The sequence below is a fragment of the Belonocnema kinseyi genome, chromosome 3, assembly GCF_010883055.1.
Source record: "Belonocnema kinseyi isolate 2016_QV_RU_SX_M_011 chromosome 3, B_treatae_v1, whole genome shotgun sequence".
NCBI lineage: Eukaryota > Metazoa > Arthropoda > Insecta > Hymenoptera > Cynipidae > Belonocnema > Belonocnema kinseyi.
In genome coordinates this window covers 89,470,365-89,497,291 of record NC_046659.1, presented here as the reverse complement: position 1 = coordinate 89,497,291, position 26,927 = coordinate 89,470,365, and the positions used below count along the sequence as shown (strand labels likewise).

The following is a 26,927-nucleotide window of genomic DNA, read 5'->3' as shown; positions in this document are numbered from 1 at the left end:
AAAAAATGCGAATATTCAAACAAATAGTCGAATTTTCGGACAGAGAAAAATGAAATTCAACTAAAAAAGTTAATATTCAAGCTAATTAGATAATTTTTTTAGAAGACATTGGCTTTTTAACTTAGAACTTTTCTACAAAAAAGATGAATTTTCACCAACGTAGATAAATTTTCAACTTAAAAAGATATAGCTAAACATTCTGAAAAAATAAAATGATAAACATATAATGGAAATAAAATTAACAATTGAAAAAATAAAACAGTTGAAAATTCTGTTCTTTTATTTATTTAAATCTTTAAAATTGAAGAATTTTCAATTTAAAATCTTAAAAATGGTAGAACTTTGCATTGCAAATCTTTAAAATTAAAGAGTTTTAGATTTAAAAAATCACCAATCAAAAATTATGCAAGTTTTGAGTTTTACAATAAAAAGTTCTGCAATTTCCCTGACTTACATTTGAAATTTCTTTAATTTGAAAGATTTAATTATAAAAACTGACTTCTGATCTTTAAAAATTATCCAAATGTAAGGATTTTTATTTAAGCATCCTCAAAATTAAAAGATTTTGAATTTTTCATGACACTTCAACATTTTAGAAGTTTTAAATTGTAAATAGTTGAAAATGAAGATTTTTTAAATTAAGACAGTTTACAATATAAAATTATGTAAGGCAGTCTCACACATTTAAATTTTGTATTTTCTATGACTCATATTCGAAATGTCTTAATTTCGGAAGATTAGAATGGAAAACTTAACTTTTGACTCTCAAAATCATCAAAATTTAAGCAATTTTATTTATACACCTTTAAAATTAATGTGTCTTCAAGTAAAGGATTTTCCATTATAAATCATCAATATTTTACTACTCAAAAATTTTAAAATTACATTCCTTGAAAATACAAATCTTTAAAAGTGAATAATTTGTAATTCCACATTTCCAAAATTCCAGAGTTTTGAATTGTTCCTCTTAAAAACTGCATAACTTTAAATTCAATACATTTAAAATTGAAGAGTTTTTCGTTCCGAGAATTTACAATAAAAAATTACTGTTATTTTGACGATTCAGAAGTAAAAGAATGGAATTTTTATTTAAAAGAAGATTAAAATTCAAGAATTCTTATTTTAACATCTGTAAAATTAAAAAATTCAACCTTTTTCTTTCTTAAATTCATGACAATTTTGATTTTATAAATTAAGAAACCAATTATGTCAAACTTGAAACAAAAGCGATAAACAAAGTTTCAAAGCTATCTTCGTAGTACATGGTAGAAATTCAGATTGTTCATGCAAAGGAATAGCTTTTGTAGATTCTGTATTTCACACATCAGTAGAATGTAAATTTTCAAAATTTCTTGTTTAAGAGATTTTTTGTTTCCAAAATGCCTTCCTATTGAATCGGTTTTCATGAATTAAATAAAAAATTCGGTAAGAAGTCACATTTTTTTTCGAGGTAAGTTTGATAATTTATGTTAAAAATTTCTTTCTTTTTAAAGATGTAGAATTGAAAACTTGACATTTCATCTTCAGAATTATAAAAATTTAAGACTTTTTATTTCAAAACGTCTATATTTCAACGAAAACATTTGAACTTACAGAATTGAGGCGAACCTAGCCACCTTTTGAAGCTCCCTTGGGCCCACCGAAAATACTTGATATACTTTCAACAAATTTAGGTGAATTGAAACACATTCTTTTTATGTATACGTCTTAAAAATTTAAGAGTTGTTAATTGGTAATCTTCAAAATTAAAGGATATGCAATTGAAAATCATCAAGATTTACTTATTACAGAAAGATGCTCATAAAAAATTCAAAGTTAAAAAAGTTGGCAAATTTTCAATTAAACATATTTCAAATAGATAAATGTTGAATTTGAAAGATCTCAGTAAGCCTTATAATTTCCCAATTTCTTTTAAGAACATCATCCCGAATCTCGGGACGACGAAACACTTCGATCTTAGTATTTATTTTAATTTATGATTATTAATTATATTTCATATTATATTAAATTGAAACATATACTTTAATTAGATAATCAACAGTTTGAGCATCAATCAATTTTACAATCATAATTTTTTCTAGTTTATTTATAATTAACATATTTCAGCCTCTAAGATAAAATCGTAATGCGTAATGCGTAATGCGTATGCGTAAAAGCGTAATGCGAAAGGTAATTGGACAATGAACATATTCTGGTGGATGGCTGTTGATTCAACATTGTCTGCCATTGTACATGCTACGACTATCAATCGAAATCGGAACACAATCTGAGCCCAAGTGGCAACTACTGAACCACGTGTACATATATGGACAGCAGGTCAACTTCACTTTCTTTCAAACACGTGTATAAATAGCTTTAATTGATTTTTCGGATTAATTAGTATCAGATTTAATTGGTTCATTTACGGTCTGAATCGAATTAAAATGTCAATCCAGAGTGTGCTCTCGAATTGTCAAAATAAACATGATTACAAAACCTGGCAGTTCAATCCGCTGAACCAAAGAAATGACCTTCCTTTCAGCTGAAACCGGATTTAGCGATAACCAATAAGCTGTGTTCATTTTCGCAACCTAACAAGAATTCTTCAGTTCATACAAGATTTTTATTTCATGTTTTTATCTATACGTTTAAATAAATATAATAAATAAAAATAATAAATAAACATTTTTTAAATTTTCAAATTAAACTATTTAAAAAAACTATTCAAAACTGCATAATTGTCTATTACACATGATATATTGAAGAGTATTCAATTCAATATATTTAAAATTAATGATTTTTCAATTACAATTCGTTAAAATTGAAAATCTTTCAATTAACGGGACATTCAATTGAAAATTTCAAATAAAACATTATGCAAGTTTTAAGTTTTACAGTTAAAACTTCTGTAATTTTGATGATTTATATTTTAAATTTTATCAATTTAAAAGATTTAAAGTAGAAAGATCTTAAATTCAGATCTTCAAAATCATCTCAGTCATCACAGTTAAAAAATGTTTATTTATACATATTTAAAATTGAAAAAAGTTAAACTGTAAATCGCGAAAATTGTAAAATTTCCAATTGCAAATCTTCGAAATTTTAGCAGTTTAATAAGTAAATCATTAAGATTGGAGAGTTTTTAACCTTGAAAACTAATAATAAAAAATTATTTAAGTTTTAAATTTTAGATTTAAAATTCTGATGATTTAAATTTGAAATTTCATCAATTTGGAAGATTTGAAATTAAACTCTTGACTTTGTTTGTTCTTATATTCCTTTTTCCAACGTTGGAAGAATTTTTCAGTTTATCCAAGATTTTGTAGCGGTTTTTATTTCAGGCTTTGTATCTGCATGTTTTAATCAATATATTAAATAAAGAAGTAAATAAGAGCATTTTTTCAGTTCATATGAAAATGTTGATATTTGGACCCGAGTAAAAATGCTTCGACTTGAGTTCGACTTGGTTATGTCTTGAGTTCGTCTCCAAAACATCGATGTCTGGCTGTGTCTCAAAACTGATTCGAGACATAGGTCTTCGTCTTACATTTATGGCCACGACAGGTGAGACGGCATTTACTTGTCTCAAATGAAGCCTTGTCTTGGCTAAGACCAAAGATTAGCTTTTATGGCAGTCAGAATGACCCTTTATGTTAGTACAGTTATACCCTCGAAGTTATAAACCGCTCGTGTTGGAGCCATATAAATTTGGCTCAAGAGATAAATTTATATCTTCAAGACATTTAAACTTATCTCCAGGACATAAATTAAAGTCTGGCTCTGTCTCAAAACTGAGATACGCTAAAGTCGACCTTTTCGACTTCAGCATGTCTTGATTGGGGACAATTCAAGTCGAATTCAAGTCGAAGAATTTTTATTCGGGGTGTTGGCTTTAGGGTCATGTAAATTAAAACCAATTAAATTGCTCAAAACGTGTAGGTACACAATGACCCTCATCAGTGGATTTTATTAATTCTGTGAAAATTGTATAAATTTCATGTGGGGACGAAATTAACATTTAAAAGTGCGATTCTTTGGTTAATATGGCAGTTGTAAAATTACGTATAATTTTAATTTTTTGATTTCAATTTTGTTTTATTTAAAAAAATTAAAATGTACTGAATTTGTTGCTTTTATTATAAATTATCTATGTGAAAGTAAAAATTTTCCAAAAGCACACTGTAGTAATTATAATAAAAATATATCAAAAACATTGTATTTAAATAGTTCTTTAAATATTCCTTACAGAAATTGTACAGTGACCTATATTTGATGAAAACATGTACACTGTAGTAAAAAATACAAAGTTGTCAAAAAATATTGTAGTTAAAAATTTCTGAGAACCAAAATTTCAATCATTTGTTTAAAACATTTTTTATTTATTATTTAATTTTTATTTCTCGAACTAAACATTAAAATTAAATGAATTTCCTGATATAACAAATTTTAATTTAAAATGGTTTGAGAACAATGGTTTTTGTTAATCCAAATTTTCATAAAAGAAATGAAAGAAAAAATTTTTTAATAAATGTAATTCAGTATAAAGAATGTTAAAAATGTTGTAGAACTTTAATATTTCTAAATAATTTCTCTTTCTACTACATTGTAAATATTTCCATTCTTTCTACAGCATAGTTAAGTAATTATTTAACCGCAATGTCTTTAATATTTTCCTATTTAACTATGGTGCGATTTTGAAAAAAAAATTGTACTTTTTCAGGAATAATTTCTAACGATAACAGAAAATTCATCACATTTATTTTAATGCAAGCTTGTTTGTATCAAGTTTTGTATCTACATATTTAAATGAACGTAATTAATAAAAATAAGAAAATCGAAGACGAAATAAGAACATTATTATTTTGATGCAATAAATATCTCATAATTTATTGCAAGGAAAAGTTTGGATTGAGTGATCTGCGCTCGCCAGCATAAGAATAAAGTAAAAAACACGCTTCGTTTTATTATCCGAATAAGGAGTTTCGATTATATTAATGCAGAGCTTCAAATATGGAGAAACAAGTAAATTTAATTTCTTTTCTTATTCTTCAGAACTGGAAAATAATGAAAACTTTTAAAGTAATATCAAGATTAAGTATTATAATTACATTTGATATTAAATCAAGATATCATTTTCAGCCTTGACTCTTTTTAGCAGGAGGAGAAATTTCTCATTAACTTTGTCTTAAATTGGCAGCATGTCGCACAACGGGGCAAAAAAGCTTTTTTGGACAAATTAATTGAGAGCTTAGATTTTGATCCAATTTCTGCATTTTCTTAAAAAATGAAAGTTAACTAAACTTGAAAGCGATTTGGCAAAGGCGATTTTGGATTTTTTATTTACATTTTATTTAACTTTTACTGATATGGTGGGACATACGATGTCCTCTATTATTAACTGCAGAATTACCATAATTAAATATATTTCGACTCATTTCTAATCTAGATTAAAAATCAAAACAACATTTTTTGTTTTTTGTTAGAATTATTATATAATAAAAATTTTCGCTATTATTTTCCAAAGTCGAAAATTTGTACTCCAAATTTATATTCAGCGACTCGAAAAACCCCTAGAAAACACGTTGGCCATAATTTCGGATGCCAGAAACAATATATGCCTAAAAGTGTTAACAAAAAAATTCACTACTTCAAAATAAAACTTACATGCAGACTTTATTTTGCAATTTTTAATTTAGGACATATACGTAGAAATAATTCTTAGTTCACGTGCTCTTAAGACTTCGATCCTTTAAGCAATTGATGAAAATTTGTTGGAAATAAATTATATGTACGATTTGCTAATACCTGATAATAATTCATAATTTTTTAAATAAAATTTATAAACAAATACACATTTTTTGTCAATTTTCAAAAGAAAGATTTTTTTAGCGCAGTCGATTTGAAAAGACTTGCAAAACTCTTTGCCTTATGATACTTGATCAAAAAACAATAATTATTAATTTCATAAACAATGTTGTCAAAAAATTTACGATATGACTACTTGTGAACAAATGGATGGACATTTTTTTACTAAAATCGACTGCTAATAACTTAACAAGGACCCTATTTAAACGAGACTATAGCTGTTGACATCATATGTCATTAATTTAAATAAGATTTATAAACAGATACAGATTTTCATCATTTTTTAATCAAAAGATTTCGCTTTTCGACGGAATTAATTCTAAATAAATTGGTCATATATCTTATTTGTCATATTCTTATCTCATTTCATCAATAGGCCACATTTATTTTTTTTTATCAACCATTTTTAAAATAAATTTGAGATTTCCTAAATTTAAAAAATTCTATAGCTGTTTCTTTAAACAAGTTAAATTTTACTTTCTATGATGGATTTAACTGCAGTGCTTGAGCTTCTCGATGTAGCGGCCTTTAAATCTTCATTCTGCATTGGTATTATTTTAATACAATGTGTTTAACTGATTAACCAATTTTCTTACCTCAAAAAGGGTACTGATACATAAGATACTTTTCGAGTAATTGGCAGTCGATTTATTAAAAAATGATATAGATTTGTTAACAAGCAGTCAAGTTGTGAATTTTTTATATAATTTTTCATAAAACAAATAATATTGTTCGTTAATGAAATATTATAAGGAAGGATTTTGACAAGAAATAAAAAATTTAATCTGTTGAAGAAACAAAATTTGCTGGTTGAAATATTTACGGAAATCTGTATCAGTTTATAAAATGTATTTTTATGTATCACAAATATTGTCACTTTACAAAATCGCTTTTCAATCTTAAAGTTCCACTTTCACTTATTAGTTTGTTAATTTGATCCTAGATTTTTGTTTTAAATTTTGTAGCCCACTGAAGATTATTTGTAAGGAATGTCTTTACAGATTTCATGATGCTTGACAGAGATGTAAGTAGCTGTAAAAGATGAAATTGTAGTTAGATAATTATTTTTATTAATTTCAAGTGTCTTGTTAAATAAATAAAGGAAAAATCAATAACATCACAGATGAGTTTAAATTGTGAAATTGGTTTGAATATAATCACTAGAATAAAAATATTAAAAATATCGTCGCTTGGATTGGGTCATGTATAAATTTCTTGGAGACAAATAGGCATCCGGGTAAGATGAATAATAACAAAAAAAGAATTATCTTCGAAGGATATTAATACATACACTACATATCAGGCTTTGTCCAACATAAAAAAGCTGATTTTATAAGTTAGCCTTCAAGAGGTGAGAGGCCAAGTTGTAATGAAAAAAGTTGAACGGATAAGAGTTCTGAATAATTAACGCCGAGTGGACTTCTCGAATGTAAAATTAAGTGAAAATTAAATTGAGTACTTGCGCTTAAAAATATTACGAATGTGTTAATCAAGTATTTCGCTTTAATCAGAGAGGTGTTCTTCCTACATTAATTTGATACAATTTTTTAAATATTGCATACTTCTATTTTTTTTTTACTTTTTAATCATTATGAAAAATGATTTAAGTATATTTTTTTAAATATATAAGACATGATTTTGATGCTTTCCCTAACGATAGATCCACCGACCACCTGACTTTTGCAATAGTCCCAGCGGTTCTTGAGGTAATCATAAAGAAAAGGAAAAATTAGGGTCTTGCGGATACCATGATAAAATTTTTTTTTATGACAAGAGAGGTAATTTTCATTATTTTCAAATGCTGATTAAAAGCATAAGAATAAATTTATTCGAGCTAGGATAGTTTTTGAAACACAGTGAAAATAAGAATGGGAATAGATTTGAAAAAAAAAAATTTTGCCTCTGAATATGCATAGAACACAAACGACAGGTCTCAAATTTTCGGAAAATATTTGAAATAAAAGGTTGAATCTAAAAGTTGTAGCCTAAACCAAAGAAAATATTAGAAATTCAATTTTGCTTTAATTGTTATAAAAACATGAAATTTAGTAAAACTTTTTAAAAAATATCTCATCGCGCGTTGCGCGGGCGGCTCGCTTCACTCACAATTTTGAGCACGCCTAGGCTAAGCGATTGTTGTTTCTCGCGCTTTGCGATCTATGATTTACGTATCTCGCGCTTCGCGCTCGATTGCGTATTTACCTCGCGCTATGCGCTCAGAATTTGCATTTGTCTTACATTCGTGCATTCGCATATTCACGCTCGGTCTTTGCATTTCTCCTACATTCGTGCAATGACCTTCAAAAATTGAAGATCAACGAATCGACAACTATAATTTTGCGATTGTGAACTCTTTTTTGTTAAAACTCTTTCGGCTTTGGCGAACACTTTCTAATCACGTATCTCGTGCTTCGTACTCGATTTTGCCCAAAATGTCGAATTTTTAGACTATATAGAACACTTTTATATCAATTATAATACATTTTTTATGTACCTCTGTCTGGAAATAGGTATTTAGATTTTGCAAAATAAAGTACAAATTGTATTCATCATGATTACTTTAATATTTGTTTCTTATTTTTCATTAAATTTTATTCTTAAATGCCTTGTTTCTATATATATATATATATATATATATGTATATAATCTTGTTTTTACGATAAAAAACTACGCTTCCTATAAAAAAAATTTTCGGAAAAAACTTGTAAATCTTTTTTAGTTAAATAAATTTTGTCTCACTTTTTCTCGTAGCTTATATCGATGTACTCAAATAAAATTTTTTTATTTTCAATGTTGTGTTTCAAAAAGAAAACAAAAAATACTTATGCTACAAAAAAGTAATTCCTGAAAATGTTGCTATTCTTTTATGGGTACACAATTTTAGTTAATCTATCTCTTTTTGAACCTTGCTTTGTTACAATCTTGCAGGGCCCTAAAAAAGTAACCTTTTCTTCTCTTGACTTTTTCCCATATCACGCTTTGTTTGGCTTAAATGTTAATTTTCGTTTGTTTTTCTGGATATCGAAAATGCTATAACTTTGGTTATTTGTATTTTATCACAAAAAATAATTGGGATAAGTTGTTCGTATTTTGGTCTTATATAAGTAGCTGTCAAAAGAAGTTTCAAATATTTAAAAAAAGTGGTCTTAAAATTTTTCAAAATGCTCTAAGTTTTTACAATTTCTTTAAAAAAAACTGGCTAATGAACTCGGCCTTTTTTTCCTATACTTCTTAAGTGACAGACATCGACGTAAAAAAATTTCTGACTCAGAGGGTCTCAAAATGTCGAAATTTGATGGAATCCGCGAACGTCATTTTTCACATAAAACCAATACCTACTCGTTAGAATGAGAATGTAAAAAGAAATTTTTTCAGACAATGTGCTAAAAACTTTAAGAAAATTGTTTAAAAAATAAAATTGTAGCCATTTTTTTAAATACTGCACTTTTCTCTAACTAATTAAAATATTTAACTTTTCTATTTTTGATTATGATTATTAATTTATCATTTTTTTCAAATATGCCGACAAAATTAAAAAATGTTTAAAATTAAAATAATCAAAGACGATTCTTTTTAAATATTTTTTTTAAACACGCGAGATGCGAAAACAGTTAATGTAATAAAGTCTTTTAACTTGAAAATATCTAGAAAAGTTCCTCAATTATTTTTCGAAAATTTTAGTGACAAAATTTTGGTTTGTTATTCAAAGAAATAAAAATGTTAGTGAACTATTTGAAAGTTGAGTGATGAAATGCTACAAAAATTTAAATCTTCCCCAAAATAGTACTGCAGAAAAAGGAATAAAATACCAAAAAAGTTTAAAATATGCCCCGTTTGATCAGTACTTTTTTAGAGTTCTAGTACTTTTGTTCGAAAATAATTTAGGTCTTGTAAAATTTTCAAAAAATATTAAGTGGCACTTTTACGGTAATTTTTCTTAAAAAAAACTCCTGCTAAAAGAATAAAGTGGGAACTTTCTTGTACTTTTTGGACCTTGCTAAAATGTCATAAAAAAGAAATGCAAACGCTTTACGCCGTTCGTTATTATTTTCACTATGTTTAGAAAGAAAATTCTTGCACATAATTTAAAGAGGATCAACTTTCCTAGGTTACGTTTTTTCGTACTTTGCGTATTTTTAAGAGAAGATGAGAATTTTGTATTTAAAATAATTGCCGCATTTGGGTTAATTAAATTTTTTTTTTTTAATTTTCTACGGATTTCAAAAGAGTAAGAAATCGCTCACTAGAATGAAGCATAAGAGTTCCATATCTTAATTAGTTGGAGAAATATACTATAAAAAAAATCTATATTATTTTGCACAATGGTTAAAAATTTTAATTTCAAAATTAAGTTGCCCATATCTTTGAAAGGTACATACGTGACATTTCGTGGACCGTTGTTATTGGACTACCTTTCTTTCTTTTGCAACATATGAAAAATTGACGTCCTTGAAAAGGATTTCAGATTTTTTAAACTTGTAGATACAATAATTCAGCGATAATGGCCAGTTTTTATGATAGCAGGCCAATATACGATTTTCGACGACGCCTGGCCTGGGCAGGTAAGAGGCTAATGAACAATTATAGTGATTGCGAAATACAGGTTCAGAGCAAGGCGAGTATTCATCATTGAATTTCTTCGGGTGGGTCAAACGCAAACCGATCAGCCCCAAGTCTTTCGGCATAGTTTTTAAGTGCGGAGGCAAACGACCCACTTTTGACCAGACCGTGGGCCCTTGTTATTTCGCGGGAGGGGCCAGTGTCTATACTGTAAAAGGGAGGGAGTTGCCCCTCTTGTCCCAAAACGTCAGCATATAAGCAACTGTGTCCGAACAGTAGAATTACAGTCTCACAACCCTTCTTTACTTAACACTTCTTCAGGTTAGCCATCCAAATCATGTATTCGAGAATAATTTAATCGATTTTCAGTGATTATTAAGTCAACGAGAAAATTCAGTGTGGGTGACCATATTAGTGATCTAGAAGTTTTTTTTTCTTTCTGTGACAAACGCAACTAAAACGTGTGGACATTTAATAGATACACTATTCTAGAAAACTGTATCATGAAAAAACAAACACTTGGTTGTTGTTGAAAAAATAAAATGTTTTTTATTTTTTATATTTGTTTTGTCCATTTTAATTATCAGTTTTTTAAATTAAAAATTGATGGATAGGATAAGGAATTTATTAGTATATCGTCACCATTAGTATGAAATATTCTTTCTAATAGTGCACTATACATAACAATGATCTGTATTTAAGAAGCCAAAGGTTTTGGAAAAATAATTACTTTATAAAGTGTTGAATTTATTATTTACAAATAAATTACGCATTCTGTTAAAACATTAGTTTAAATTCTCATTTTTTACCATGAAAATACAAAAAATTCAATTTAAATTTGATTAAAAATTTTACTGTAGAATTTTATCGTAGTAATCATTTTGTTCTTCTCTTTATCATCAGTATTTTGGGAAATTATTTTTGTTAATTGGCACACGAAAAGTTATTTTTATAGTATTTTCACCGAGTAATCGTTTAGCTCAATGCGATACCGTTACGCTAAATTTTAATTTTTTTGGAAAAGAATTATTTTGTTTGTGCCAGACATTTCTTATTCTTATATTTCCTTATATCTCGGGAACAAGTTTTTATTTTGGCGAATAATTGAAATTTCAAATTACGAATGCTACCGAAATCTGATTTTTAAAATCGGTGAAACTTTAACCTCAATATTAAGTGAATTTTTATTTTTTACTCACATCTGTTTTCCCCAAGCTCTATACATTTTTCTGATTGAAATTGTTTTTCCACAATTTACAAAACCTTCAGGTCAAAAGTGGAATTTTGTTCTTTCTTAGAATAATAATTTAGAGTTTACAGAATATTTATTTGATTTTCAGACTAATTTAGATTTTGTTTATTCTATAGTTCTGTACTGTTCAAATATAGTTATTTAAACAAGAAATATTGTTCTTAAAAAATTGTTTTAACAGTTTCAGCTACAGAAAACCTTACTTCCAAAATTGGGGAAAAAATGATTTCCCCGAAAAAAGCCATCCATTATTAAAATTTAACACTTTTGCAAAAGATGGTAAGAAGTAATAGTAAATAAAATCCGGTTAAAAAAAGTTTTCGTTAGAAAGAACATGATCAAAAATATTACTTTGAATCTTGAAATAATGGGAAAATTATTTTTTTCAGAGATCTGATGTTTAAAATCAAAACTAATAAAAAAAGGAACGACTGAAAAAAATTCGAAAAATAATATACCCGAAAAAGAAAAGATTCGAAATAGAAAATTCTTCATAAGAAAAAGTTTACCAAATTATAGAATTTCCGAATTTAAACAATTAAAAATTGTTCATTAATAAAATAATAAATAAAATAAGGCTCTTTTATTTGTTGAAAATATTGTTGATTTTATTATCTATTAATTATTGAAAACATTTTTTGTTTAGTTTCGAAATTTTTCCTGTATCAGAAATATTATAATGTTGGAAATTTTATTTCGGGAATTACCTATCATCAGAAATTTTAAAATTCGGTAACATTATAAACTGTCGGGATGTCAAGAATTTTTTTAAGGGGAATTTTATATTGTCGGCAATTTCATAACTTCGAGAAATTTATATTTTGAATAATTTTTTGTCGTGAATTTTACAGTGAATTTGAGCTTATTGAAGAAAAATGTTGATGATCATATTTTTATTTAGGATGTAAAAATTGAAAATCTTCCATGCGAAAAAAAACAGTTTTCTAGCCTTTGATTTTAATTTTATCTTCAGTAATTTTGTAAACCTGTTTTTCTGTCTAACAAATTTATGAATAATTTATACATTTTTATTTGATTTTGACAAATATTTTCAAAGCTATTGGTTAACAGTTATTTATTTTCGTTACTTTTCTTAAATAGATAGCATAATTATAATAACTATTTTAAAAATGGAATCATCAGGAAATGATTTTTGGGTTTCATTACTTGCGAAATAATTGATGTCTATGAACGGTCGAATTGGAAATTCAGTTAAGAAAGAACATAAAGTGTAAAATGCTCAACACGTAAGATTTCAGAGCAGAATATATTAGTTTCGGGAAGACAAAGGCAGCAGTGAAAATACAGGACATTCGGTCGTTCGCATCAGATGAACTAAAAAGTGAAATCAACTACATTAAACCATTTTTAAAGAAATGTAAAATCAGTTGAATCTTTATTATTACTAATTGTATTCAGAAAAAATTTTTTTCTAAATTTCAAAAATTTGATTAGTTGGCTAGAAGGAAAATTTTCCTTTTGGCATATTTCGTGTAAAAGAAAATTTAAAACTATTTGTTCTTATACTTATTTCTTATTTTGATGCCAAAATTATTAAGTATTTTTTAATCAATTCTCTATTTTTTAAGATATTTCACATGTCAAGTAACTTATCACCTCTCAACACATATGTATGCCTGCTGAACTTTCGAACATAGAGATAATATCGAAAGTAAAAGTGACATAATTGATTTATATCTTCGAGCGTATGGGCGTTGTCCAAAATGAGGCGGCTGAGATCCACTTTGAACGATAATTCCTTGGTGCTACCTTATTCGGGTCACACTATATATAATATTGTACATATGAAAATAAACTATAAATAATTTTGATCAAAGCTTGTTGGCCGATGAAAAGTAACTCAGATTCTTTGTTCTGATTTTTGGATTAGGAAAATCAATGTTAAAATATCATGGAATTTTAAATCATATTATAATAATATAACTTTTTAATTATAGAATGAGGCTTTTCGTGGTATTGGCAGCTGTGCTGCAGGTCGTTCTTGGTGGTGTGCAGGTTTCTATGCCGTACCCGAATCCAGCTGGAGTCACCTACGTTGGTTATTCAGGACACCATGCACCTTTGTCTTATGCAGCTGGTGCTCAATTGGTTCAAGCTCCAGCCCCTTTGCAATATGCTGCTCAACTTCAATACCAACATGCTGAAGCAATTCCAGCCCAAATTGAGGCACATCATGTTGGTTATGCATCTGCTCAAGTACCAGCTGTTGCTGCAGTTCCTTTTGTCAAACACATTCCAACTGTGTCTCAAATACCAGTTACCCGATACGAAGCTCATCATGCTCTGATTGAAAAGCAAGTTGATGTCCTCAAACCTGCTGTTTCCACTCGTAAATTCGAAGTAATACTTGCTTTTAATGTCTAATTGATATTATATCTTCATTATGATTGTGTTAATGGTAATCTGATTTCACAGGTGCGTCGTCCAGCGATACAGAAGCAGTTTTACGACATTGAGGAGACCGTCCGTGTTCGGCCAGCAGGATCAGCTTTGGTAGAATTAGATGAACCCACTTCGAAATTACAGAGAGGACCAACTGTCGTCCAACCTTTGGCCGAAGGTTCTTTGCCTATCGCTCATCATTCTTATGTCCATGGTAGCACTGACGGACAGATTTCCTTTGCACCAAGCTCAATTCCCGTTGTTGCACATGCCCCTGTTCACATCAATGTGTCTCCAGTCCTTTCTCATGCACCAATTCAAGGAAGACCAGCACCAATCTTCTACCCCTCCTCTACACCTGCACCAAGCTTCGTCCCCTCCTCTACACCTGCACCTTCTCCTTTGTCTTCAACGCCCTCTAGCCTTGAAGAGGAAAGTGTTGTTGTCGAGAACGCAGATTTCCGCAGTGGACAATTCTCCAATTCTCAACAATTCGCTTCTTCTCAACAATTTGCCTCTTCTCAACAATTAGCAGATTCTCAGCAATTAGCAGGTTCTCAACAATTAGCTGATTCTCAGCAATTAGCAGATTCTCAACAATTCGCCAATGCTCAACGGATTGCCAATTCCCAACAATTAACTGATTCTCAACAATTAGCCGATTCTCAACAATTCGCCAATGCTCAGCGGTTTGCCAATTCCCAACAATTAGCTGATTCTCAACAATTAGCCGATTCTCAACAATTTGCCAATGCTCAACAGTTCGCCAATTCCCAACAATTCGCTAATTCACAACAGCTTGCCAGTTCTCAAAGAATTGCCGGCTCTCAACAATTTTATAATTCTCAGCAATTATCTCTTGCTCGACAGATTGCTAATTCTCAACAGTTGTCCAATTCTCAACAATTTGAGAACTCTCAACAATTTGATCTTTCCCGACAAAATGAAAATGCTCCTCTATTTGGTGCTCGATTGAGTGCTATTCAACAGCAAACGCAGAATCGTGATGCTCAAATTCGTGATTCACAAGCACGTAGCTCACAAATTGATACTGCTCAGTCCCAGTTCCAGCAGGCACAACTCAGAGACGCGATAGCCTTCAGACAACACCAAGAACAACAGGAAGAACAGTTCCAGAGTCTTCTGCAAAACGCACGTTCTGCTCAGGTTAGCCTATTTATTACTCACCATCATTTGTATTTATACAACATTTGAAAACGACTTTTTTAACGCTATTTTGATTTTTAGGAAAGTACCAGAATTAATCCGAAGCCACAAGTAGTTGCTCGATCTAATGGAGCTCCACAAGAAACCCTTGCCAGATTTTCTCAAGAATCGTCTACTGTTCCAAGTATTCGCAATAGCCCAGAGGAAAGCATTGCCAACCAAAAAAGACTCATCGATCTTCTTACAGCTCGGGGTGGAGTTACGGAAGTATGACATTTTATGATTAAATTAGAAAATTCTTTGGATTACCCCCAATGCAAGCCCAATACTGAAAATATTAATTTACTTTAATTTTTCAAGGTTGGATTCGGTAGCGAAAAATCAGCTTCTCTCGTAGGAGATGCCGGTAATGTTCGTGCTCGAGTTCTTTCAGCCACCCCAGCTCCTGATAATGCTGAACCAACTGGCGAGCGCGTGTCAACTCGTCGTGTGGTTGTAAGTCGTCCAATTGAGACACTCCAAGAAATCGATGTCGTAGAACCCGCAGCAAAATACCAACGCGTTTCTATTCAACATCCCACTCTCATTAAGACTGCTCACTTAGATCATGTACAAGTTCACGGCTCGGTCCCAGTCATTGGAAAGGCGCTTGCACCAGCAGTCGCCGAAGCTTCCGTACCTATTTTCCAAAAAACAATCTCTCCAGCATACAGTTACTACAAATAAAATAAGTAACTATCTTGGAAACTGATGTTTTCCTATTAAATCTGACGATCGAATAAAAATCGTTAACACATTGTGAATTCGTGATTTGTACATATATGCCCTTAGAGATAACAAACAGGATTGGCTTTAGTTTCATTTTATGATGCATATTTTTCACATATTGAAATTAGCTGATAGATTCAAAGTATGTGGGATTATGTTCGCTTCACTTATAATCATTTTACTTCTCCGATTACTAATATTTTCGTAGAGATTCATTATTATATATCATAATCTACTTAGAATATTTAGTTCATTGTACATGTGTAGGAATAAATTTCTCATGTATCAGAATTCATACACAAATATTATATCATTATTAAAGTTTTTTCCAATTTTATTATTACTTCTTCTATTTTTCATAGAATTATTAAAGGGGAATGGTATCTTTCTTACATATTTAGAGTTTGGCTGACTTGGACGGCCGTAACTACTTGAGATATGTTCTCGCGAACGGCCGCCAAAAAAAGACGAGAAGCACTGTCTTATTCGTCCATATTAAATATTCAAAGATCAAAATTTAACTTAAAAATGATGTTTTGTCCAATAAATAAGATTAAACAAAAAGGCAGAATATATTATCGGCGGGTGAAAGGTAGGACATGGGAAGATAATATAGATCAAGGTCGAAATATGTGTGATGTTCATTTTTCCTGTTAATTTATGCTGTACTGATGTCTGTAACTAATTGGATAATTTAAAATTGAAATATACGGCGTAATAACAAAATGATTGAATAATTTGTCTAAAATTTTAATAATTACTATCTAGGCAATAGGGTTGCTCAAAATCTGAAATGTTTTTTCTTTCTGACGAATAATTCAAAAGTGTTGGGAAAAGGTGGTTAAAAATTGAGTTGAATAATAAATTTTGTTTCTATTTAAGAAAGTTGTAAATGATTTTTAAACTGTTTAAGTGATCAGATAGGCATATTTTTCATGAGACAACATGGTTCAGTAGGTAACGTACTTGAATTTTTTTACAGTTTAGCACTGCCGACGACACAAACCACATTATCTTAAGTTCGAATCCCGATAAGAATGAAAAAATGTTACTTATTTCTCATGAGGTTTTTAAATTAAAATCTTCTTTCTTGTAGATAAATAAAAGTTAATAAAAAAAGCACAGAAGATTGCAATTTTAAGCGCGCCTAATAAAAAATATATTTAACTCGAGCTACACAATCGCCGACATTTTTGCATAGGACTTTTAAAGCTTAAGGTGAAATAATCGACAACTGAAATTTGGTGATTCTTAATTCTCTTTTGCTTAAGATCCTTCGGCTTTAAATAAAACATTCTCATCACGTTTCTTGTGAGAAAAAAAGGTTAGAAGCCAATTTTCAGACATAATTTAACAAAAATTTGGTTGATAAACATTTTATTGTACCTTGTGTCCTCTGTTCAAAAATGTTTAATTTTTAAATTTTTAATGTCTTTTTCTACGAACAAAACAAACACTACGCTTCAAATCGAAAAGTAATTAAAAAATAATTGGTAGATCATCTTTCTTGGGTGCATAATTTTTTTCTATTTATATTTTTTCGTATCTTGCATAGTTCGACCGTAAAATGGAATTTTTGTTTATTTGTTGTGCCTTCAAAATTTCAATTTTCGATATTTTAGGAAAATTAAAAAATTGGTATTATTAATCTCGTAGGGCTGTAAAAAATTAACATTTTCTTTTCTTTATTTTTTTCATATCGTACGTAGTTTCGTTCAATCTTTGTTTGATTTTTTGAAATGTGAAAATGTTTTAATTCTGAACATTTTTTTTATCGCAAAACTTCGTCAGAATACATTTTTCGAGTTTTTGACTAGAACTACTTAGTACTGCTCAGAATGATTGATTTTTAAAATTTTTATTAAAAATAGCTGGCTAGCCAATACGTCCTTTTTTACACCAGTTAAAAAGTTATCCGGTATACTAAAGAGAACTACAAAAATTTACAACGTAAATTGCGTTCTTTAGCAGATTAGACAATCACACCTTTGTGTATTTGTACTCGCTAAATCAGAATCTGAAAACAAAATATTTTTATCAGATGAGATTTTCGAGAAAATGAGCCTTTTAAACTTTTTTTTTGTAAAACAGCATAGACCTCGAATCTTATATTATAAAAAATTCTAGCAAGGCTCAAATTAAGGACTAAGCCTTCCACTTTGAGGTGATTATATTGAAAAAATTATTTTCATCGCCTATATTAAGCGATAACAGGTTCTTGTTACACTCGTGTTCGCAGGAACAAGAACAACAAAACTCAAAAGAAACGCAACAGAAACAGGAAGAGGAACATAAATAGAAACAAAAGTAAACAAGAACAAGAACAAGAACAAGAACAAGAACAAGAACAAGAACAAGAACAAGAACAAGAACAAGAACAAGAACAAGAACAAGAACAAGAACAAGAACAAGAACAAGAACAAGAACAAGAACAAGAACAAGAACAAGAACAAGAACAAGAACAAGAACAAGAACAAGAACAAGAACAAGAACAAGAACAAGAACAAGAACAAGAACAAGAACAAGAACAAGAACAAGAATAGGAACAGGAAAAGGAAGAGGAGCAGGAACTGGAAGAGGAACAGGAGCATGGACAAGAACAGGAACACGAACAGACACAGAAACAAGAACAGGAATCGGAACAGGGACAGGAACGGGGACATTAACAGGAACAGGAAAAAGAACAAATACAATATGAGCAAACAGAACAACAGAAACAAGAAACACAAGGACAAAGGCAACAAAAATTTAGTGCCAGAAGAGATTGATAAGCGACGTCAAGTAAGGTGTTCATACGCGTGGGCATAAATTAAAAAAAATCTTTCTTTAAATTTTGCGTTACTCTCTTTTTTGCAACATAAATGTAAGAGAAACATAACCAGGAATAGGAACAGTAATAGGAATATGGGCAGGTGCAGGGACAGGAACAGGGGCAGGAGCAGGAACTGGAAGAGGAACAGGAGCATGGACAAGCACAGGAACACGAATAGACACAGGAACAAGAACAGGAACAGAAATCGAAACAGAGACAGGAACAGGGACATTAACAGGAACAGAAAAAGAAACAAAAACAATATGAACAAGCAAAACAACAGGAACAGGAAGCACAAAGACAAAGACAACACAAATTTAGTGCCAGAAGAGATCGATAAGCAACATCAAGTAAGGTTTTCATAAGCGTGGGCATTAATAATAAAAAAATTCTTTCTTTAAATTTTGCCTTTCTCTCTTTTTCAACATAAATGTATTCGATCTTACTCTGATCTTAATCATAATCATAGACTGAAGGTACAATAAATTTTTGTTTCAGAATATTAAACTAAAAAAAAATTAAAAAAACGTTAGATGCCATTTACTTCTTTATAGGGCATTTTACACATTTTGTATTAAACAATTATTTTGATTAGTCTGACACTACCTTTGAAAGTCAAAAGTCAACGGCCAACTCGATTAAAATTACCTCCATCCCTTCTCGCCTACTAAGAGGTAATTTAATAAAATAATCTTTTAATCATCTTCAACGCTAATAAAACCTTTATTTTATAAATTGTTAGTATAAAACCTCTCTTTCAGCATCCAAAATTTTAGAATTCACAAGAAAAAGTTATTTTGTGATTTCATTTTTTTAATCATAATCTCTCTAGTTTGATATGCATGTCTTTGATCTGGAAAATATCAAAAATCCTAGAGGAAAATAATCTGTAAAATTCAATAAACAAAGGTATGTAGTTATTTCAACAGTTTATTTTCTTCTGATATTAATCATGAACTTTTACTCTCGAGCAGTGCTGCTGTCTTATGTTAACTTTTCATACCTCGAAATCTATGATTTTACATCTCATACAATAATATACCGACTTTACATTGCACCAAAGAGTTGAGAATATTACAGTTCCGATGACTTTGTAGATTTACTTCTTTAAAAATTTTTGAAACTTTCTAATCACTTTTCTTAGAGATAGTACATTAAAAAGTGTTTCAAATATTTGTCATCATTTTAATGCATCAATTACAAGTGTAAGTTAAAAATTCCCAATTAATAATTAAACATTGAATTCTTAATTATAGAAAGTTCAATGTGCTACAGTTATGAATCTTTAAAATGATTTCAAAGTTAGATCTCTGGTTATTTCACCTATTTAGTAATACTACTATTAAAAGAAAAAACTTCTTACACGTTTTTGGCTACATTTTAAACTTTACAACAACATCCTTTATGGGCAAAGCCTTCAAAAAAATGATCTATACAAAATAAACTGCACAAAGTACAAGAACAAAATTTTGTGATATGTAATTTACTCTAAGGATATTGGTTTATCTTTTATGTATAGCTTTAAAGTCCATGAATTTTGATGTTTCAGTTTTAAGGGAAGTTTCTGAAAGTTTTGGATTCCACAATGCTTGATATACTGTAGTTAATCCGCCTTACTTCCCTCTTCCGCCTTCTGTCACTGAAACGTGCAAGGATAACCACTCAAGCAGTGCCAGTTAATGTTCTTAAGGTTGCAACATTGACCCGAATACCAGATACGTATCCGCTCTCCCATCTCCTTCAATTTGAGAAGCTTTAAATTGCTAAAACAAGGAAGTTACTTAAGTGATAGAGTTCTTTCGATTGGCGTTAGAGCAGATTTTCGGTGGCAACGAATATCGCCTTGAAACATACCTTTCTTCAAACAGACATACATAACTGCTAAAAAGTTAGTCTTAGAATATTTTTCTTGAAAGGATTTAAAAAATATAGAAATGTTTTCTTTTGAGAAAGTGACTAAGCGAGCAAACGAAATTGGCAATTTATACTGTCGAGTACTGAGGTTAAAAGGTAATAACTTTCATACCAAGCCTATAGTAAATCTATCCCTGAAAGGTGGCATGATATATTTAGAGTCGTGAAATTTCTGAATACCTGAATTTAATATCAGATTTCTAATTTTTCTATTCCTCTTCCAAGTTGACATTTTATCAGTCGTATTTTTCAACCACTTTACTTGTATTGTAGCCAATATACATAATATAATATTTATAATTATATTTAATAGCGAGTGCCCCTTTTCGGACAAGGTTTATCATTCCCTGAAAATCAATCGATTTTCTTCGAATACAGCTCAATTTTAAGTTGTTAAGATGTAGATATGCAATAAAGAATCGAATTTTTTATGTTATGCTAATTTTTTTCGTTACAATAAATTGAGAAACAAGGAGATTTTGTTTATGAGACGACAATGTTGGAAGCTTTTCTGGTAGTCGGATTTCTTTTGGGGGATGGCTGAAATTGGTGGCTTTCACACGTAAGTATGGATGAAAATATAAAATTTTATATTTCACCCTGATGGTTTTTCTTATGAAAAATAGAAAAATTAGGCAATTTTATTTTTTAACAACTAAGCTGTAATCTTTTCTTTTAGATCGATTGTCTTCAAAAAGGGTTGAAATTGAAAGTCTTACCATGTTAATGTGTGCACTAAATAATCAAATTTTCTATGATATGGGATTACTTTTTTGTTATTAGTGTGTGAAGAATAAGAAAAATAAGGAAAATTATTTTTCTAGATGAATGTTCTGGAAACTGTTCTATTTTAATAAAATTTGCCGAGGCATACCAATTTTTTTGTAACCAAATTTTGTATTCTATTTTCATCTTTTCTTATGAGAGCTTGACAAGTAAGAAAAAGGAAAAAGTTTCATTTTATACCATTATGTTCTTGAAGTTTTTTTATTCATCTCATTTTATGGGGATGGCTCAAATTGAAGATATTAATATGTATATTTGCATTAAAAACTAAAATATTATGTTGAGCCACAGTATTAATTTTTTGTTATCAGTGGTCAAAAATTTTAAAAATTAGGATATTAAATCTTTAGACGACTATGCATGTAGATGTAAATTTAAAAATAAAAGATGCTATGTCATGCTGATAATTTTTTGTTACAAAAATTGAAAAATGAAAAGTATAAGGTAATTAAAATTTTGTAGGCCACTATGTTGGAATCTGTTCTTTGAGAACGATTTTCTTCGAAGATAGCTCAAATTGAAGATTTTGGCATTTCGATCTAGCTTAAAGAATTTAACTTGCAAATTTAAATTGTATTATTCTTATTCGCATCAAAAAAATATTTTTTAATATTTAAAATATCTGTTTTGATCTTAACAGGGTAACTTTTCTTTGAATTGGATTGCCTTAGAAAATAGCTAAAATTGAAGGTCTTGGCTTGCAGACGTCCATTGAAAAAATGAATTTTCTATTTTACAGCTATGTTTTTTTGTGGTCAGAGGTATAGAAATAAAAAATAAAAAAATTTTACTTTGTAGATTATTATATACTGGAAGCTGCTTCATTATGTGAAAATTTAGAAAAAATAATTTTTTTAAATCACTATTCTGGAATCATGCCTTTTAGCAGGATAAATGTGTAATAGTTCGATGTATAAAATGTGTCTAATTGTCAAGAAATGTAGGGGAATTGTTTAGTTTTGGATAATGTAACAGGAAAAGCACGAAGAAACAGAATTCCTTTGCCTTTTATTGTTTTTCCCCTTTTAGTAGACTTCAAGAAAAATTTGGTTGAGTGAATATTTGCTCTAAATTTTTTTAAAAATTTAAATCGTGTTGGTGCTTCTAGAAAATATTTTATTAAATGAGCCAAATTCTTTAATTTACTTTTTTGTACAATCCTTCCCAATTATATCCCAGATTAGTTATAAAACAATAAATCGAGGTCGGATGCTAATAAATATTTAAAATAAAGGAGACTATTTCGGTTTTTCGAACTGAAGGTGTTTGTAATTTTCGAGGTGTATGGTACATATTAGGACACCATTTTCTAAAAGTGTGCGTGGGTAAATAAGTGTTGAGATCAGGCTCTAGATTGCTTAGAAGTAATAGATATGATGCCTGCTACTTAATATTTTTCCTTGCGATCAAATGCAATATGTATATGAGGTGGTAGTTCGTAAGCTATATTACATATATATCTTACGTAATCGAGTGAATGGAGTGCATTTAACCCGATAGTATTAAGAATAAGTTAACTTTTTTTTTTAACTACAAAAAAGCATTAGTCAGTGAAAAGAAATGTCTTTTGTGTCAGTACGAAGAACATCGCACTCAAATAAAAAATTAATAATACATGCTTCTAAAAATCATAAAAATAATTTCACTGTACAAGCTAAAGAATATAAACTATTTTGAGAAATTTTAGAGGTTTTATTATAAAATAAGTATTTCTATTGTTTTAAAAACGATGTTCAATTATAATCAGGATTTAATGGAGCTTTAAAATAGGGGTATATTTAATTATTTAAAAAATTAATTGAAGAAATCCGCTGGAAAACCTGTAAGTGTCCTGACAAGTTTTCCCTCAGTAGGTCAATCACCTGCAAATGCGTTACAAACTATGTGTGGCCCATGTCAGTTTACCTGATCAATGCTACACCAGAAAAAGTGAAAACTAGTTAGAACCTTACTAGGTTCCCATTAAGGTTTCAGCTCTTAGTAGGGCGTCTACTCACCTGGAAAACCTGGGATAGTCAGGAATATTTTTTTCAATTCAGGGTTTTTTTTCGGGGTCGTGTCTAAATTAAAAAAAAAAATTTAATAGGAAATAAAGTGAAATTTTTTTTGTGAAAGAGGATATATGCAACTGAATTTAACTATTTTATTGAAAATTTGTTTTTTACTGAAAATTAATTTGTTTAACTGAAAATTTATGCAATTTTGTTGAAAATTCAACTGTTTGGTTAAAATTTCATGTAGTTGTCTGAAAATTTGTCTTTTGTAGTAAGAAATTAATCCTTTTGGTCGAAAATTTTTTTTTTTCTTTAAAATTCAATTCCATCTTTCATTGAGAATTAATTTTTTGCAGTTAAAGATGTATCTCTTTGGTTCAAAATTGAACTAGTTTGTCAATAATTAGTTTTGTTTGGTTAAAAATTGATTTTAAAACTAAAAATGAAACTGTTAAATTTTTGTTTGAAAATGAATCTTTTTTAGTTGAAAATGCATAGATTTTCTTGAAAATTCAGATTTTTTGGTGAAAATTAGTCTTTTCGGTTGACAATTTACTGTTTTGATTGAAAATGTATCTATTACACTGACAGATTCTTAATTTTAGTGGACAACTCATCACTGAGGTGGAAAATTAAACTATTTTGTTGAAAATAATTTTTAAATAAAAAGTTAGATAATTTATTTATGATAGCAAATGTATCTCTTTCATTTAAGTATTCAACTATTTAGTTTGAAATTAATGTATTTTGTTAAATATTTTCCTTGTTTGGCAGGAAATTCATCTTTTAGTTCTTAAATTGAAATACTTCAATCACTTTTCTTAACTTTAAATGTAACTACTGCAGTTAGAAATTTAACTATTATCCTGAAAATTCGTTTTATGTTTGTTTGAGAATTAATGATTGTATACAAAAATTAAACTAATCCAGTTGAGTATTATATTGTTTTAGTGGAAAATACATCTTTTTGGTTGAAAATTTATCTTTTTTAGTTTAAAATTCATATTTTTATACGAAAACATTTCGAGAAACTTAAAAAAATCGGATTGTTGGGGCATTTTTCCAATATTTCAGCAGACATCATGCGGGAATGTAAAATGTCCTTGTGATGAGATATCATCTTTAAAATTGCCACTTTAAGGGATAATCGGAGGGGGGGCTTAACGTCACAAGCTATACTTCTCGGATCAAACAGTAAAGTTTTAAGCCGTGTCTGTACATTAAAGACCAATATTTTCATACCTTTAGCATACCGACAATCTAATTTTGGGCAAAGTAGTTTATTTATAGCGACAAGTGATGAACTTTCAAGTGAGAAAGATGACTTTTTTAGAATAAAAGACCCATCTTCAATCCGAATGGGCGATTGGTCAATAAAAAATATGAGCTTAACAAAATACTTGAATTCTGAGCAAAATAATTAATTTTCCATAAAATAGTTGCATTTTTTACTAAATAGCTGAATTTTCAAAATAAAAAGATAAATCTTCACCGAAAAAGATTAATTTTCTACCAAAACACGAATTAAAAAAAAAATATGATTTTTTTCCAAATAGTTGAATTTGTAACTAAAAATGAGAGGTTTACAATCAAACATGGAATTTTGAAATTTTTAGTTAGAAACACAAATTTTCAACAACAACAAAATGAATTGTAAACCAGTTGTATTTAAAGAAAAATACTAATTTTTAACAAAATGTTGACTTCTCAGTCAAACGAGTGGTTTTCAACAAAGAAGATTACTTTTGTACCATAATAGATACATTTCCAAAAAAACAAGTAAAGTTTCAACCTAAAAAGGTTAAATCGTTTGAAAAACATGTTAAGTTTAAATCAAAAGTTTTTCAATAAAAATGTTAATTTTCAATTAAGAAAGATGAATTTTCAACGAAATAGTTACATTTTCAACCAAGAAAGACGCATTTTAAACATATAGAAAAAATTTTCAATTAAAAATGAAATAGCTACATTCTTACACAAAAAAATAATGTTTGAGAAAAAAAAGAAAATTTTAAAATTAATCTGCCATGTCATCCGAGATGTTAACCTTGCCGACAGTAGATCAACCCTCCAAACCATCTTCAATAACAGAAAATGCTTAACCTCTCAATCAAACTAGATGGAAAGTAGTATTTTTCAAATTAAAATTATTTCTTGAAAAAAAGATCCTACTCCATCTTCGCTCCATTGGGAATCGAACCACAAAACTTCTGATTTCCGGTCAGGTGCTTTTCCAATTAAGCTATTAGAGGGATCAGAATAAGAACTCTAAATTCAAGAAAATAACGCTAATTTTTAGCTAGGTGTTAATGGTGCAAGTAATTATTTTAAATTAATCTGCTATATCATCAGAGATCAGTAAATTTTTAAGAAAATAGTTGAATGATCAAATAAATAGTTTAATTTTCTTCCAAAGAGACGAAGTTTTTACCAAAAAGGAGAGCTTGCAACAACAACAAATAAATTTTGAATTTAAAATATCAATTTTTAACCAAAAACGGAAGCAAGCATTTGAATTTTAAATTAAGATAAATACATTAACAAAATAGTTTAAATTTTTTAGATAAAAAATTAATCTTCAAAAAAAATTAACACTAAATTAGCTTAACTTTTAACTATCTATTTGAATTTTTGATAAAAAAGATTGCTTTTTGAAAAAAATATTATGTATTTAACAGAATATTTCAATTCCAAACTATTAATTATTAAGTATTAATTTAGTTCAAAATTAAGCAAAAAAACAAAAAAGGGCAAACTTTTTGAAAACAGGGGAAAAAAGAATTCCTCAAAAAAGGAGCAAAGAGCTTATGAATGGTCCCCAATATGTTAAGTTAATATGCCGTATAAGTTAATCTTAAATTATATGACTGCTTTCAAATGAAAAACAATGCCTAAAGAATGTAATTAAATGTATTCTCATATGAGTATCATATAGTTTAAAATCATTACTTATTGTTCGATTCACAATTATTATATAATGTTACATTTGTATTTCGCATTTAAAAATAGGAGGGGGGGGTAGCATTAGTGTCACGTGGGATTTTGAGGGCCTCAGTATACAGATTCATCACAAATTATCACCAGAGGGTGGGGTGAGTCGAAAATCACTGAAAATAGCTCTCAAAAATATTTGTTTCTTTTGAAGAAAAAAATATGTATTAATTCAAGTCAAAGCCTAACTTTGACCATTTATTTTGAGAGTATGAAAAAAGTAATAGTATTTATTTTTAGATGGTTTATTTTACATATATAAAGGTACGAAAAAAATTATTTTAATTTTGATACAAAATGACGCAGACAGAGCCCACCATGAAAATTGTATTTTTTTAAAAGACCTTCACGGGACAAAACACAAAAATTTCATATTCTATATACTATTGCCTATAAAACTACGTAGGATTTTTTAAGCCAATTTTTGTAGAAATAA

The 26,927-nt window shown here is 29.1% G+C and overlaps 1 protein-coding gene across 4 annotated transcripts; it reads left to right on the top strand.

Annotated features, from left to right (window-relative positions):
- Positions 1-1,286: 1,286 nt before the first annotated feature.
- Positions 1,287-16,684, top strand: LOC117169166. Of its 4 annotated transcripts, XM_033355385.1 has the most exons (7): positions 1,287-1,450; positions 1,596-1,673; positions 2,107-2,316; positions 13,615-14,017; positions 14,093-15,226; positions 15,308-15,493; positions 15,587-16,684. In XM_033355385.1, the coding sequence occupies exons 3-7, from the start codon at positions 2,306-2,308 to the stop codon at positions 15,950-15,952; spliced, it is 2,100 nt and encodes a 699-aa protein (XP_033211276.1). In that variant the 5' UTR covers positions 1,287-1,450; positions 1,596-1,673; positions 2,107-2,305; the 3' UTR covers positions 15,953-16,684. The 4 variants fall into 4 exon arrangements, with proteins under 4 accessions (XP_033211276.1, XP_033211277.1, XP_033211278.1 ...); XM_033355386.1 differs by lacking the exon at positions 2,107-2,316; XM_033355387.1 differs by lacking the exons at positions 1,287-1,450; positions 1,596-1,673; positions 2,107-2,316 and adding an exon at positions 10,702-10,725.
- Positions 16,685-26,927: the final 10,243 nt, after the last annotated feature.